The sequence below is a fragment of the Berghia stephanieae genome, chromosome 5, assembly GCF_034508935.2.
Source record: "Berghia stephanieae isolate SIO BIC M18660-M18661 chromosome 5, UCSD_Bste_1.3, whole genome shotgun sequence".
Classification (NCBI taxonomy): domain Eukaryota; kingdom Metazoa; phylum Mollusca; class Gastropoda; order Nudibranchia; family Aeolidiidae; genus Berghia; species Berghia stephanieae.
In genome coordinates, this window is record NC_088364.1 from 63,905,491 (window position 1) to 63,922,981 (window position 17,491).

At 32.1% G+C, this 17,491-nt stretch overlaps 1 protein-coding gene across 1 annotated transcript; it reads left to right on the top strand.

The window, feature by feature from the left end:
* The first annotated feature begins 535 nt into the window (after window positions 1–535).
* On the top strand, window positions 536–6,190 carry LOC144974188 (UDP-GalNAc:beta-1,3-N-acetylgalactosaminyltransferase 1-like). Its single transcript, XM_078917108.1, has 2 exons — window positions 536–735; window positions 3,298–6,190. Exons 1-2 carry the CDS (start codon window positions 680–682, stop codon window positions 4,520–4,522), a joined length of 1,281 nt encoding a protein of 426 aa, XP_078773234.1. The 5' UTR covers window positions 536–679; the 3' UTR covers window positions 4,523–6,190.
* Window positions 6,191–17,491: the final 11,301 nt, after the last annotated feature.

The following is a 17,491-nucleotide window of genomic DNA, read 5'->3' on the forward strand; positions in this document are numbered from 1 at the left end:
TATATCTAGAAAAAGAAACATATTTAAGCTTTTGGCCAGAAAACTCGTCCTTCAAATATCGACTGATTAAAATGACCCTCTTCTTAACAACAACAACGAAAAAAATTTCAAAGCAAAGACTTGTCCGCAGTCCTTGATTTGAAAGTTTTTTGGGTTTTTTTTTTGTTTTTTTTTTTTGTCAAGATGAGGGTCATTTTAATCGATTGATATTTTGAAGAATGAGTTTTCTAGCCAAAAACTTAGGTTCGTGTAATTTTCTATTTATTTATTCAGATAGCGGTAGTATACCCTTACATGTCAAGGCGAATGATGAGAGCAGTACAATTAATCTGTGAAAGGATAAACAGAAATTATGAACGTTTTAAAAAAAATATATGGTCTCTACATCAAATATATGCTGGCGTTGATAAATATACATACCTTATAACATAGAAGGGCGAAAATTGACCCCACACATCTCTCTGTTAATACTTTTAAACAGCATTTTTAATGATTAATTCTCACTAAATTATGTCACTCAGACTATTAACGTTTAACATGGTTCAACATGGTTTTGTGCGTTGATACGTTATATCCTCTATTTAATACGTTAAATCCGACTGGTGGATGTTTTGAGTATTTTATCTAAACGCTTAGAATTTGTATTATTTGAAACCTTGTTTATTTTAACCCTTTCAAGATGATCACATGGATAGGATTGAAGAGGATTACATCGAAATGGACCACACGTCCAAGGTAGGTATTTCAACATAATTGTTAATGTCATATCTATGTCAATCTTATAATAAATAATATAATAATAATAATAATAATAAATAATAATAATAATAATAAATTAATAATAATAATAATAATAATAATAATAATAATAATAATAATAATAATAATAATAATAATAATAATAATAATAAAATAATAATAATAATAATAATAATAATAATAATAATAATAATAATATAATAATATAATAAAATAAAATAATAATAATAATAGTAATAATAATAATAAAAATAATAATAGTAATAATAATAATGATAATAATAATGATAATAATAATAATAATAAAAATAATAATAATAATAATAATAATAATAATAATAATAATAATAATAATAATAATATATAATAATAATAATAATAATAATAATAATAATAATAATAATAATAAATAATAATAATAATAATAATAATAATAATAATAATAATAATAATAATAATAATAATAATAATAATAATAAACATTTAAAAAAAAAACAAAAAACTTGCGATTAATTTTCCTACAAACTCACAATTTGTTTATGAAAGAGAAAGGTACGAGTATTTGTTTGTTTTTAGGGGTTTCACGGCACTTGCAACAAATTATGTAAGGTCATATCAACCCCAATAAAAAGGAGGAAAATAAGATAATTAAAAAGAAATTACTCTTGATCTTTCACGTTCAACACGAGCTATAAAATTAAATTGTTTACATTAATTCGTAATTTTTTTTCTTTTCAAACTCATTAAAATTTGCAAAAATTTGCAAAAAGTTTTTTGAAGATTTTGCGGCCGCAGTGCAAATCAGTGATATTTTGCGATTTTTTGCGGCCGCGAGCGATGCAAAAAAAATCTGCAATGCTAGGTTATAGTTTGATTGAGAGGGGGGGGGGGTTGTGGTGCAATGTTCTTATGTCCATTCATGAAATTTAAAACAGTTTTGTGCTTTCTAAAAATATAAAAATGCCATTTAAACTAATACCAAACAACTTTGGTAAATTCATAGCTATGTGTAGATTGTTATAATTTCTTAATCGAGATCATTTTAAAGAGTAAAATTGACTGCTTCATTTAAAGGGTGTTATCTATAGATAGAATGACGTCTCGACCCACAAGGGTCTTTCTTATTGTTTGTTTGCTATCCACTTTTATGAGTAATTATTACTCAACTAGATTAAAAATGTCATGGTTACACATAGTTGTGTGTGTTGGTCGAGTATACTTCTGGATGGCAATGTTTGGAGCATCTTAGCCAACCGCATACTATTTATAGATATCTTGACTGCATGTCATTGGAGTATCATTTCAACCGTCCTTGAACACATGTTTTCGATAGTCTGCCATTGATGCATTCCACAATCTAGAAAAAAAAGTTAAAATATGATATCTGCATACGCGGTATAGTCACACACCCTCCACCCGGAAGCATCTACATTGGGCAGTATCCACGAAACGCGCTTTTAACAAGTTACAAAAACAAACAAAAACTCAGGTAGAGTTAAAGCAGTGAGTCTTCAGAGAAGAAATCATATATAAATAAAAAATGAGTTAACACTGATTCAATTTGATAGATATCTTAGAATCATATGAGAATAGTCTTCGTTTCAAAACACTAGGGTATCGGTCTGAAATGCAAAATAAAGACACACGCATTTCCCTCTGAATGCTAAGAGTACAGTGGTATGACACTCGCTTTCGGATCTGAAGGTCCTGGGTTCGAGCCTCGCTCGGTGCATAGTTGAATCCATGGTATAAGGCGTAAATTGTCTCACCGTACTCATGTGTAAAGTGAATAAGTACCTGGTCCTTAACCGCATTGTCTCTGTCGGAAAAATGTATTATCGCCTACCAGGCGTTTTGTCTCGTTCAGCATGTTACGTGTTGCTGTTGGTCAGGGGCCTCTTGTAAACCGTTTTGAGCATCATAGTGGATATCGCGCTATATTATAAAAGCACATGTTTAATCACTTACTGATGTACTGTGGAAAAAATGACCCTCATATCGACAAAAACTCTCAAGCCTGGGACTTCGAATTAATTAAAATCGATCGATATTTGAAGTACGCGTTCTCTGGCCAAATTTTTAAATACATGTTTTTCCACAGTAATGCAGTTAAGTGGTCAAAGTCAATAAATAAATGACCAAAAAATTGCGGTTTTTTATGGGTAATGAAAATACGACTCAAATGGTTCAAGGGGTCACGTCTTTAATCTAAACCAAATAAAATGTAGTTTTCAGCTTTTAGTTCTTTCCCAGAATTTCTGAACGAACGACCCGAATTGGTATTATTTTGGGATGGATCTCGCAACGAAAAGTGAATTTAAAGTTTAAAAAATCAGAAATGAATTTTTTTTATGTCTCGCCCTTTAAGGTAATAAACCCAACTTTCTCAATGAAACACAATGAAATTCCAACTTTTTCCATACTTTTTATTATAAATTTTAATTGCCAGCATTAAAATTATTCTGACATCAGGCCGTCTTGAGCAGATGGTTAAGAGTTTTACTTTTTTCTAATTAAATCCTGTTTTGTCTTCCTCAGATTCTACATCCGAACTGTTCTGTTATTTATCAGTCTCTTCGTGCTATTCTTGATCATGAAGGCGGCAATTAAACCAAGCTTCCCAGACATTTTAAGCTCTGCCAAACATGTCAATTTGTTAAAGAAGAATGTCATTTCAATGTCAGGATTTTCCAATTCACGTAGAGGAAATGCCCATTCATCCTCGTACAAGAAAGTACAGTTATCAGAAGTAATAAAATGTTGGGACCATTTTGACGTAGATATATCAGCGACATCCGAAAGAAAATCTGAATACTGGTATTTGACAAAGATTGATGGCTTACCATTTAATAAGGAAATCCCTGATCATTCAATCTTACAAGAGCCCTATTTCCATCCAAATCCCAAAAACCGATTTGAGATGACTGGTGCAGAACTCATCAGTCCGCCCGGGTGTTCCGACCGAACAAAAATAGTTATCTTTATTCTATCCGAGCCGTACAACACGGCATCTAGGCAGGCCATCAGACAAACATGGGGTTCTGTGGCCTTTGGGGGATTTTGGCCAATGACAACTTTTAATATGGACATTCAGCTATTGTTTGTCGTCGGTATGTACTTCAACATCGACGAAGGGCGGACAAAACAAACGTCATTGGGTGAATCACAACTGAATGCAGAAGTTAAGATTTACAATGACATATTGCGATTGAATACTGAAGATACATATACAAACTTGACTAGAAAAATGATATTAGGACTTAAATGGCTAAATAAAAACTGTCCACAGATCAAGTATGTCATCAAGGCCGATCAAGACGTTTTCGTTAACGTTCCTCTGATGTGGCAATTTCTGATGCATTACGGACAACGCAACGCCATATATGGATATGTGTATTTTAATAACACCGTGCAAAGAGATGGAAAATGGGCAATATCAAAATCTGTACTCCCCATTGCTAATTATCCTATTTACACGTCGGGATTCTGTTACGTCATTTCCGCTGATGCTATTGGTAAGATTTTACACAAGTATTATCTTTTCCCTTACGTCGGTGTTGAAGACGCGTTCATTACAGGGATAGTTGCATCCGTGGCAAATGTTGATCGTTACAATGTTACTGGATTTACTTACTGGGATAAGGAAGACGTAGATAACTGTGAGATTGTTATGGATGGAGTGTACGCGACAAACTACTATAACGCCTCTAGTATAAAAGATATGTGGCGGTTGTTTGTAGTAGGAAATACAAATTTCTTATAAATAATATATCGTCTTTATATGAAAATGTCGTTTGTTGTCTGATACACTGTCAAAGCCGATAAATTATGTTCGAAATAATACGATAGAAAGGTCATGTCATTTAGGTAAACATTAAACAAATTGTTGCCAACGTTGTACTATTTGTAACATTGACTTAGAATTTATTCATGGCACGTTAATTTGATGAAATCGTGTCATTCACTTCTTTAAAGTCAGTGTTTTCAGTGGTTCTAGCCTTTCTTGTCATTATTCGTCAATACATTTAGCATTATTGCAATCTAATTAATGGAAAGAAAAATCTCCCGTCTTTGCTTTTAAATCGCCGAAAACGAGAACTGAAATGCTGGAAAAGAGATTAAACACTGTCAGTTTCAGTACAGAGTAAGACCACCACAGTCTTTATGACGTAACAGAACAGAAGCCTTTAAATTATATGTGCAATTATTATTTTTTAAACAGACCTTAACATCTATTGCACCTATACTATCGCTTTGGCTATATATTTGTATTTTTGTCACAACGTAAGTTCGATCTCTTTGTGTCTTTTTTAAAAATAAATTAATTTTGTAATGTAGATTGTTCTATTATGGAATTTTTGTGTGAGATTTGACTACACTTACATTATCCGATGGCCTTCATATTATTTATCTTATACAGGAATTGATTTTATAATATTCTTGTTTTAACTCAACACCCCACCCACGATTCATTTTGCCAATTTTCCTTTTTGTTCCTATAATTTAGTTCAATAAAAGAGTGGAAAGTTACTGAGATCATCACTGTTGTATTACTATATATACTACAGAACTATCTTAACTCTATTTTGTCTTATTTCATCTCTAAGTTTGTTTCCATTAATAAGTGGGTTAATTACATGTATTTGATGAAATGATGGTTCAGAATATATAAGCTTTTTTTTTATTTCACCCTGAAAGCAGTTACGTTTTAGCCAATCTTCATAAGGGAGAGAAACAAAACAGTGATTATAAGAATGTCAAACCACTGTTCCTGTTTTGAGTGAGAACGGTGAATTTTGCAAATAGTATAAGAGGGATAGTGGGATACATTTATTGTGACTTTAAAGACATTCGAGAAAATCTGATTTCATCGGGACATTTCAAAGACCCAATTCCAATCGTTAACAGTCACTTATAGCTCAAAATAAAGTCAACTTGACCGATTATCTTAAATCATTCCTAGATTTCAAATTTTGTTCTGATGACTCAACAGTCTCTGAAATTCCACAGGCTGTCTGTCTTCGTCAACAACACATCTGTATTATTTCTTAATCTAATATACGATTCTTTTATCTCTTTGTATTTATTAAACGAGTATTTTATTGTGCCCAATAACACAACGAGCTTGCGATTATGTAGTATTGCACGATGAAAATATAACGAGTTTAATAAATACAGAATAAAATAAAAGAATACGTTTATTCTACCCCTACAAGTAAGATTATTAGATATTTTGTGACCAAATCGCATGATAGTAGTAGACTATATACCATAATTTGCATTTTTCCTCTTATGCTTGAATGACAATTTGACCTAGATCCATATTTAAAAAGTTTAATTTTTATTCATGCGCACCAACAAGTTATTTATAATTACCAATCAGCTGTCTTTTTACACCGGATTTCACACCAATAAAATGTGCGAAAATATTCTTCAATCATTGAGTACATTTTTTATTCAAAGAGTTCAAAGCATTATTCGACGATTACGTATTTAATAAGAAATGATAGGGTTTTCCGACGAGAGGGCTGGAAGAATAGGCCTTTAATCTCTACAAAGTATTCCCATTTCCACATTAAGCATGAGAGAACAATGAATGACTGGAATAAAAATAAAATCACAACTCGGTAGGAACAATCTCACTGTAACTCAAATTATTTGCACAAAATAACAGCCTACAATTAAAGACTGGAGACGTTTACCCGAAGCAGTTGGCAATTTCTGAGCATTACAGAGCACGTAAGATTATATTATCAGTGCTCATTATAAGACAGGAGAATAAAAAAATTAATAGAATTGTTTTATGAAAATATATCTCAGGGTCCCAAGCACAGATTTTAAAACCTGGAAATTTTATTACTTTGTAAGGATTATTATCATTCAAATTGATAAAGTCAATGTTTTATTTCTAATAATAGTGTATTATATATAATTTGATAATGTGGAATTTTAAACAATATTGCAGTAGTGCATATTAATAACATGTGTTATGCTTCATTTTTCGGACGTGATATTTTCTATTTATATTACAAAACGAATAGTCTATTTATGTGTATCGATATAGGTACTCCGTGTTAAATATTACTAAGTCTCTGATATATATATATATATATATATATATATATATATATATATATATATATATATAATATATATATATATATATATATATATAATATATATATATATATATATATATATATATATATATATATATATATATATATATATGATTTATAGAGCTTGCAACAAACTATCTTATTGAAAGGCCATCAATGAGTGTCTTCCCTGTCAATCTGATGATGTTGTTGTTGATGGCGGGTTTGTTTGGGTTTTTTTTGGGGTTTTTTTGGTTGTTTTGTTTGTTTTTTTTTTGTTTTTTAACGATAACTACTATGTTACAAGTGTGCGTGCATCTTGTGTGAGTGTGTCTATGTCAATATTGTATTGTTATAAATGTGTAACCAAATGACAAATTGCCACTTTATTTGGGACAATAAAGATATATTATTATTATTATTATTATTATTATTATTATTATTATTATTATTATTATTATTATTTATTATTATTATTATTATTATTATTATTATTATTATTATTATTATTATTATTATTATTATTATTATTATTATTATTATTATTATTATTATTATTATTATTATTATTATTATTATTATTATTATTATTATTATTATTATTATTATTATTATTTATTATTATTATCATTATTATTATCATTATTATTATTATCATTATTATTATTATTATTATCATTATTATTATTATTATTATTATTATTATTATTATTATTATTATTATTATTATTATTATTATTATTATTATTATCATTATTATTATTATCTTTGTATGCATTGCCTTTGGTGCATAACAGTTTTTATACATATGCAACATCGTAAATCTCGAAATTCTTACCAACAACGCAATGATTGACTACTATTTCTGAGGCCAAAACCAACGAGCTAAGGAGATGGATGACCAACAACATCATTATACCCAACTCTCAATAACGGTTTGAAACAGCTTATTGACGACAACAAAATTACATCATTGACACAGCTCGTAGCCATCGTTAACTTATAGCCTGACACCGAGATCGTAGCCATCGTTAACTTATAGTCTGACACTGAGATCGTAGCCACCGTAAACTTATAGCCTGACACTGAAATCGTATCCATCGTTAACGTATAGCTTGATACTGACATCGTATCCATCGTTAACGTATAGCCTGACACTGAGATCGTAGCCATCGTTAACTTATAGCCTTACACTGAGATCGTAGCCATCGTTAACTTATTCAAATTTTAAGTCTTAGAGGGTTCTAGTGTCAAGCAATAAGTTAACGATGGCTACGCTGAGATACACTAGGACTTTTAGATTGATGTCATCTTTTAGGTTTTTGCACCATCTAGTGAGTTGTTGTTAGCTGTGCTCAAGGAACCAAGTGATTCCATTAGTGGATCTATTGAATAAAATTCACGCTATGTTGTTCTCTTTTTGTTTTTGTTTTTTTTTGTGGCCAAAGACGTCTATTGGCGTCATTTTTTTTGGAGGGGGGGGGGGGCACTGTTAGGCTATAAGTTAACGATGGCGACGCACAGCTATGGTACAATAGAAAAAGACACAAGACATAATAATATAGGGATAGAGGATGTTCACCGCGAGATATATAGAAACGGCTGAAGCTGTGAAGACTGATGACATCGTTTACAAAGGATTTAAGTCAATTCAAGTCAAATAGAAATATACATGTACAGTCAGATTTTTTCTGACCCCCCATGTTCACCCAACAGTAAATGGGAAACTGGGTCTGTTTGACCAGGTGGAAAGTACGTTGTGAAAGACTAGCGTCTTATCCAAAGGTAACAAGCAATTGTTATTGTCCGTTTTACGCTATAGAAAGCGAGATACACTCCAGCTCCACGGAACTTACGGCTCTAAATGACGTGTTTCCATGACGTTTGACTTTCTGAAATTTAAATTTGTTGTCTTGGTTATGATCCAAAGACAGTCAGTCATTGACATGTTTTAAACTAATTCATCTCGGATTCTCATTTTGAAAGATGGTAATTTTGATTGATTGATTGATTGATTGATTGGTCGATTGATTAACCTGTCTAACATCAAACATACGTGAATGGAACAAACTACCATATGACATAATAAATATCACAGACAAAATATCATACCGGGAGGATAGAATGGTTAGAGTGACAGGATTAGTGTGATGTGGTAGGTAACGTTTTTGTGTATAAGATTTGCGTTTTTGTTTTTGTTTTGTTTTTAAGGATTTTACGGCGCTTTCAACACATTTAGGTTATATCAGCGCCAGTAAAAAGGAAGAAAATGGGATAGTAAAAAGTTATAGAATTACAATTAAAGCACCCAAGAAAAAGTAAGACGTAGGGGAACTAGGAACAAATAGGGATCAGATGTAGATTCAAAGAGTATACCACCAATGTACTTAGTTTGAGATCACCTTTTAGTCTCATCCGGACACAAGCACGAAATCCAACAAAGAGGAATACACTCAAATGCTTACATTATACATTGAAAATAACAATTATAAGAATACATAACAGAGAGATGATTTACAATGAAAAAGCATCATCTCCCAAAACAATAACTATGCATTTGACTGTTTCCCTCCGAGCTAGGACTCCGGCCAGGGCCAGGATAAAACCAAGTAATCTCATTCCAAGACAAAGACAGAAAGCATGTTGGAAAACAGTTATAAGGGGATAGAAGACACAGTATGTACCCCCCTGCCCACTATGGGATGTCAGGAACCCCACCCAGAAGATTTGCGTTGATGGGCACAGTGTTCCTATGGCATCTTATGGTCTTGAACTTGAACTTAAACCATAACTGAACGATTTCCTTTCCATTTTACATCAACCTGACAATAGATACAATGAAGTTCCATTCCTGATACTCTGCCCTCAGTTTTAAAATAAACATGTCTGCAAGAAATAATATAAAACGTTTTAACAGAAAAGAAATTCTAACAATAATAACATCATCATCATCATCATCATCATCATCATCATCATCATCATCATCATCATCATCATCATCATCATCATCATCATCATCACCATCATCATCATCATCATCATCATCATCATCATATCATCATCATCATCATATCACCATCATCATCATCTCATCATCATCATCATCATCATCATCATCATCATCATCATCATCATCATCATCTTTTTTCATCATTATCATTGTTGGTGTAAATTAAATTTACCAGATTTATCAGTTCATTTCCTTCTCATAACGTCAAATCATTCTTGAATGCGTCAAGTCTTTTGGATGAACCACTTAATCTTTTCAATTTAGAACCCTGTCTGGAATTCCTCATCTCTTCATTAAAGTCTTTGATTTGACTTCAACACGACTTGCGATCTTACCGTTATCATGAAGAGGGAAGACATAACAATGATGATAATTATACCATCATTATTCTTTCGTTTTGATTGATAACCTTCTTTGGAATTTACCACACGACATAATTAGGAATATGATTCAATAGTCTGATGTCACTTCCGCCCAGCAACCAGCAGCATGGTTCTAAACAAAGAAAATCGGCGCTTTACTCTTCATGCTGGCTAGAACTTTTTCACATGTCATGTGATGAGAATGAGAATGTATAAAAATCGAAACATGATCAGATTTATAATGTTGTTCTCTAGATACTATTTTATGCTCGTCGGAGAAGTATTTCATAATGGAGGTGATGGAGATAATGGCGTCGACCAGTGTTCCGATAGTGTAGAACCAGTTACAATGCGTCAATACGAGGGAAGTGACGTCATGACTGTTGAACCCTATTGTGGACTGATAATCACGCAAATGCTACATCATTAATAAATTAAACAAAAATAAATAAAAATAAAATCTCCTTCATTCATCCCACATGGGAAATTTGTCTCAAGGGTCTATTCCAAGGGAAGACTAGATTAGCCCAGGCGTCAGCCGCAGTGCAGCGCCGCAACTTGAGGTAGGCGATGCGACTTTATATACATTTTTTTGAGGACTGAGACAACGCTATTAACGGCCATGTACCTACTCGTTTTACATCGAGAACGGTGAATGTCATTTGAGAGCCTTTTAAAAGGACTCAGCGATGCGCCGCTTTTCCACTTAGAGCGGGTCTCGAAACAACTAGAAACACAGTCGCACAAAATCAACGACGGGAGCGGGAATTCTTATGTATTAAAATTTCAGTCAATTTATACGTGACCCCCATTCAAAAATGTCTGCTGGAGTCATTGACTATTTATGTATTACGTGTTTGTTAGTAGTCTGACTTGCCACCCCCCCCCCCCCACCCCCCCCCCCTACCCCCTTCCCTCCCAAACAAAAAGGAGTAAAATCAAAGTCAAACCAAAATTTGAATAAAAATCCATGAAAAAAACAGCAATGACAAAAATAGACAAAATAAAATAAAGCACAACCATGAAACGTAAATCAGAAATAAAAACTTTAAAACAGCGCCTACCTCGCATGGGGTTTAAACCGCAGAACCATTGATTACCCGTCATTCACGCTACTTTAATATCACAGAAACTTAACCTTTTATTTGGTATAACTGAAATGCTTATTCATATTATGTGGGGCTATGTGGTCTGGTGGTATGACACTCGATTTCGGATCAGAAGATCCCGGGTTCGAGCCTCGTTCGGCGCATAGTTGAATCCTTGGAAAAGGCTCTTTACTCACATTCTCTCACCGTCCTCAGATTTAAAATCGAAAAAAAAATGTAATATTGCCAAGCAGGCTTCATGTCTCGTTCTATATGTTACGTGTTGCTGTTGGACCCCTTGTGAAACGAATTGAGCGCGTTTAGTGGATATTACGCTATATAAATGCTCTAGTTTTTTTCTTGACGTTTTGCTGTGAACTCAATCTCCTTCTCACCAATGCCTATTCCCCAATTTTTTACCTCCATTTGAAGAAAAACATTTTTAAAAAGTAAAACAAGAACAGAACAAACGAAAAAAAAGCAAACATCCTCGAAATACAAAACAACTAAACTGAAACATATTAACAAACCAAAATCAAACACAAAATAAAGAAAGTAGAAAATATATCCATTCTCGGTCATTTACATAACCATAAAAAAATATCTGCCTATCACTAAAATAGTTATGCCACCTTATTATTCAATATTTAAAATATTCATTGTTTATGCATTGTCTGAAGGACTGGTTACACACTTCCAAGGAGTTCTGAATCGGAAGAGAGATAGATATGCCGTTATGACTTCCTTGCATAATTAGTGAAAGCGAATTTATGGTGTAACTAGTAGTCTGCTTTTGTAGTGTCGTAACTCTATGATGTAAATAGTAAGAAATGATCAATGGCTTTGAAACGATTTGATGTAGAAATGGACTAAAAGAATGAAGGCGGGTTCTTGTCATGTAATCGGTATCAGTTTTTCAAAGTTGTAGAAATGCAAGTTATCCTTCTCAGAGAAGGCATTTAATTCAACTTTACAGTTATAATTGAGATTAGGATTCAATCTTAAGTGTATAATTCTCTTTGGAATAAAACCGTGTTGAGACCATGGGATGCAATTTGAGGGCGTCCGATTCGAATTGTGTACGTGCATCATCATCTGGTGCCTAGCTTCCAAGTGGACGACCATGCCTTTCCAACCTTCTCTGTTGTTCGTTGCTCTGATGGTCTCCACATTACTTCTTCTTTGTGTCCACTTCCTAATGTTGTTCACCAAATATATCCCATTTCTTCCCGATGCTTGCTTTATATCCATCAATCCTGTTGTCACCAGCTTCCTTCTCCCCCTTCTTCTATTTACATGGCCAAAGAACTTTGCTTAACTTCTTCCTAGTCAGTAACACAGTGCATCCATTTTTAATTCATTTTCGTCTCGATTTTAGCCATAACCTCAATGACCTCATCGTATGACTCAAAAATACTTTATTATATCAACTTTACCTCGAAAATGTAACCATTTTGCTTTCATGTTGCTATCAGCCCACTATCGTCACAATTCCTCGACCAGATGAAGCTCATCCCGGCATCAAAATTTCTTTCGTTTTACTCTCAGTTTGTTTTGATCTCGACACAAGATTGAGTCATTCAATGAGCGTATGATTGCAGCCTTGCCCCATTTCTATTCTCTCTCTCTCTCTCTCTCTCTCTCTCTCTCTCTCTCTCTCTCTCTCTCTCTCTCTCTCTCTTCTTTTATATATATATATGTATATATATATATATATATATATATATATATATTATATATATATATATATATATATATATCAATAAGAACACTCATATTTTTTCGCCAAGACGATCTTTTCGAGTCCGATCGATCTTGCATCTCATCAGTCGACGATAAATCCGTAGAATACAATGAGTTCTTAGTTGGTGTTTTCCGTCCCTATTTTCTGTTCCGGTGTTTGTTATTAATTGTGCGCGATTAGAGCAAACACACCGGAACAACTAAATAGGGATGAAAAGCACCCACTAAGAACAAATTGTGCACTAAGGATTCATCGTCGACTGATGAGATGGAAGTTCAGCATCAAAACGATCGTCTTGGCGAAAAATATTGAGTGTTCTTATTTATTTTAAATGCTCGAATTTATGTTATCCAGCACTCTCGTATCTACAAGTGCCCACTGTGACGAACGATTTTCTTTCACTGCGTGATTTCTTTATCATTCGCCTGCGTCTCATTCAAAACCACTTCAAATTTAGTGGACAATATATATTTGTAATGGGAGATTAACTCGTTGATTTAGACACTCAGAATATTCCACAGCTAAGCAAAGGTAAACATACAATCTTCCAACCCATTGTATAACGGAACGCTAGATATCACTCACTTCCCACTTAAGGCTTACTCACCTGTTCAAATTGTCTGCCCATTTTATGCATATCCCCTGCTAATTACCCTTTCCAAACAAGACTCCAACGTGCATATGCCCTGAGGTTCTCGTCTCGTTCAAGAGTAGCTACAATTGCATCAATATTCTATTCTCCGGTAATTCTTTCTTACCAGTTTTTAGTCAAAGCATCTGAATATCATTGGCTATCTAAAACAGGAACATTCCTTCTGATTGGCTCTTCCCATAATTCCTCGGCGTGCCTTTTCTTTACAAACTTAATTCATCTCTGAATTGAATCACACAAACGCTAAGAATCGCAAGAAAGAAGAACTATCTCTCCAATTTCAAACTTGTAAAAGTTTACCTTCTCTTGGTTGAAGGTAAAATTAATTGTTGGTTACCATTCAAAGTGGAACGAGATATTACTTTGAATTCAATGCTTATTCTACCATTACTATTATAATTTATGTATATTTTAATTGTGCTCTATCCTATGGACATTCGTAAGTTGAAATACGTGTACAAACTATATTTATATGTATATTATACTTTAGTTAACATTTGTTTATGATCTATGCTATTATTTCATTTATATTCAATGTGTATATTGCTTGATGTCTGTACTCTACCGCCAATCCCCGCCAAATATAATTGATAAAATAAATAAATTATAAAATATAAGGGACACATTCCTGTTTAATTCTCATCATGTAAGATAGTTCAAGCAGTCAGTTGATGTTATACAAATGTAATAACTAACCATTAGCATGGAGTTACTGCTTCTCCTTGCCTTGGTCGGCAAATAAAAGCTATTATGATGTGTCGCTCAAGGACGACCCGGTGGTGAAAGACAAACTAGATTGGCTCTAAGACCTTTTTGTTTAAATTCTTAATTGAATGTCTTTGGCTATCACCAATCCGTGGCTAGAACCCGTACATACCTCGCACCCAGTCGTTCCCCAATCCCTGCTGTCAGTCAACGCCTACACCAGAACATTCCTGTCAGCCCATAACTACAACACACTGTTGTGAAGTCCAGAAAATCCTGGAAGCAGGAGCCAACCCGGGAACTAGCTGATACATTTACCCCCAATCAAGCAAGCCGGCTGAATAAGATAAGCAAATCGGGCTTATACCATTTTCAAATGTATTTTCCACGGACACAGATGATTAAAATATACAAATAAACAAATAGATAAATAAAAAATAAATTAGATCCACTCAATTAGAGCTATTCTTCCTGAGATTAAATGAACACAGGGATAACAATTAAAATGTCAAATATATATCATCCATAATTTCCATTCTACTTTCCACCTATTCTCTATCTTTTCCTGTAACAATCTAATTAAACTTTATGTATAGAATTGTTATTATTGTATTGTGCGTTACTATTGTCTTGACTCACTAGTATTAATACAATTAAGTTATAAGGGACCCTAAGGCTATTCGTAATCACCCCTAGATTAAACCTGAGCCGTCTGTGATATAGGTTGAGTGGCGCAGCTGGTAAAGAGAGCCATAGCGCATATTAGTTCGACTCCACACCATTGAGCTTATCGTTTGGACTCGAACCCACACAAAAAAACACACAAATCCACCAACACTCATGAATATATATATATATATATATATATATATATATATATATATATATATATATATATAAAAATATATTGAATCGTGTTGGATACAAATATGGTACGAATAGTGCTCGACATGTATCAATGTACCAACATTGTGGTAAATATTAAAATAAAACAATATATATATATATATATATATATATATATATATATATTATATATACATATATATTTGTGTGTGTGTGTGTGTGAACATATAAATAAAATAAATACATATGTATATTTATTATATATATATATATATATATATATATATATATATAAGTTATATAAACAAAAACCATGAATTAATAGTGCTCAACTTTTTGATAAAGGAGCTATTTATTAAAAAAATCAAGTATAATTTTGATCAACTTCAACAATATTGTTTCGAGCATTCGCTTTCATCAGGAAGTAAAAGTGAAAATATTTTCACTTCCTGATGAGAGCGAATGCTCGAAACAATATTGTAGAAGTTGATGATAATTATACTTGAAATATTTTATATATAAATTTGTACACACATATATACACATACACACACGAATCCCCCCTCCCCCCCACCTTCATAAACACATACACATACCACACACACACACACACACACACACACATAAACACACATACTCAGACATGCCCATACACAATAACACGTGCCAGGCGTGCAATTTTCAAATTAAAAGCATGTCACTGTAATCTCCAATTATCCACCACAATTCCTTTAGTACAATAACAAGTGGGGATTATAATTCAGATCTATATTTCAAGCTGGCATATTGTTCACTATTCTGCCTTTAAGTTTGTTTAAGTGTAACTATGCTATAATTATATCATGCCGTGGGCTGTCTTTCATAGATTAAAATAAAGCGTATTTAAACGGGAATACCATTGCTACTGTGCTCAATGTTTTTGTTTATTCCTCTTAACAACGCCCCTACCACAGTCTCTCATTCGTTTGTAGTGTTACAAACGTCGATTTTATCTGTTTTCTTTTATTACATTAAAACTTACATTCAATTTCATATTGCTATTTATATCTAGAAAAAGAAACATATTTAAGCTTTTGGCCAGAAAACTCGTCCTTCAAATATCGACTGATTAAAATGACCCTCTTCTTAACAACAACAACAAAAAAAACTTTCAAAGCAAAGACTTGTCCGCAGTCCTTGATTTGAAAGTTTTTTGGGCTTTTTTTTTTTTTTGTTTTTTTTTTTTTTGTCAAGATGAGGGTCATTTTAATCGATTGATATTTTGAAGAATGAGTTTTCTAGCCAAAAACTTAGGTTCGTGTAATTTTCTATTTATTTATTCAGATAGCGGTAGTATACCCGTATAAGGCGAATGATGAGTGCAGTACAATTAATCTGTGAAAGGATAAACAGAAATTATGAACGTTTAAAAAAAATACATGGTATCTACATCAAATATATGCTGACATTGATAAATATACATACCTTATAACATAGAAGGGCGAAAATTGACCCCACACATCTCTCTGTTAATACTTTTAAACAGCATTTTTAATGATTAATTCTCACTAAATTATGTCACTCAGACTATTAACGATTACGGTTCAACATGGTTTTGTGCGTTGATACGTTATATCCTCTATTTATTACGTTAAATCGGAATGGTGGATGTTTTGAGTATTTTATCTAAACGCTTAGAATTTGTATTATTTGAAACCTTGTTTATTTTAACCCCTTTCAAGATGATCACATGGATAGGATTGAAGAGGATTACATCGAAATGGACCACACGTCCAAGGTAGGTATTTCAACATAATTGTTAATGTCATATCTATGTCAATCTTATAATAATAATAATAATAATAATAATAATAATAATAATAATAATAATAATAAATAATAATATAATAATAATAATAATGATAATAATAATAATATAATAATAATAATAATAATATAATAATAATAATAATAATAATAATAATAATAATAATAATAATAATAATAATAATAATAATAATAATAATAATAATAATAATAATAATAATAATAATAATGATAATAATAATGATAATAATAATAATAATAATAATAATAATAATAATAATAATAATAATAATAATAATAATAATAATAATAATAATAATAATAATAATAATATAATAATAATAATAATAATAATAATAATAATAATAAACATTTAAAAACAAAAAAAAACTTGCGATTAATTTTCCTACAAATTCACAAT

Excerpts from the sequence above, each read along its gene's own strand:
- LOC144974188 (XM_078917108.1), top strand. The coding sequence starts at position 680 with ATGATCACATGGATAGGATTGAAGAGGATTACATCGAAATGGACCACA. Across the intron at positions 736-3,297 it reads AAATGGACCACACGTCCAAG|ATTCTACATCCGAACTGTTC; the intron begins GTAGGTATTTCA and ends TGTCTTCCTCAG.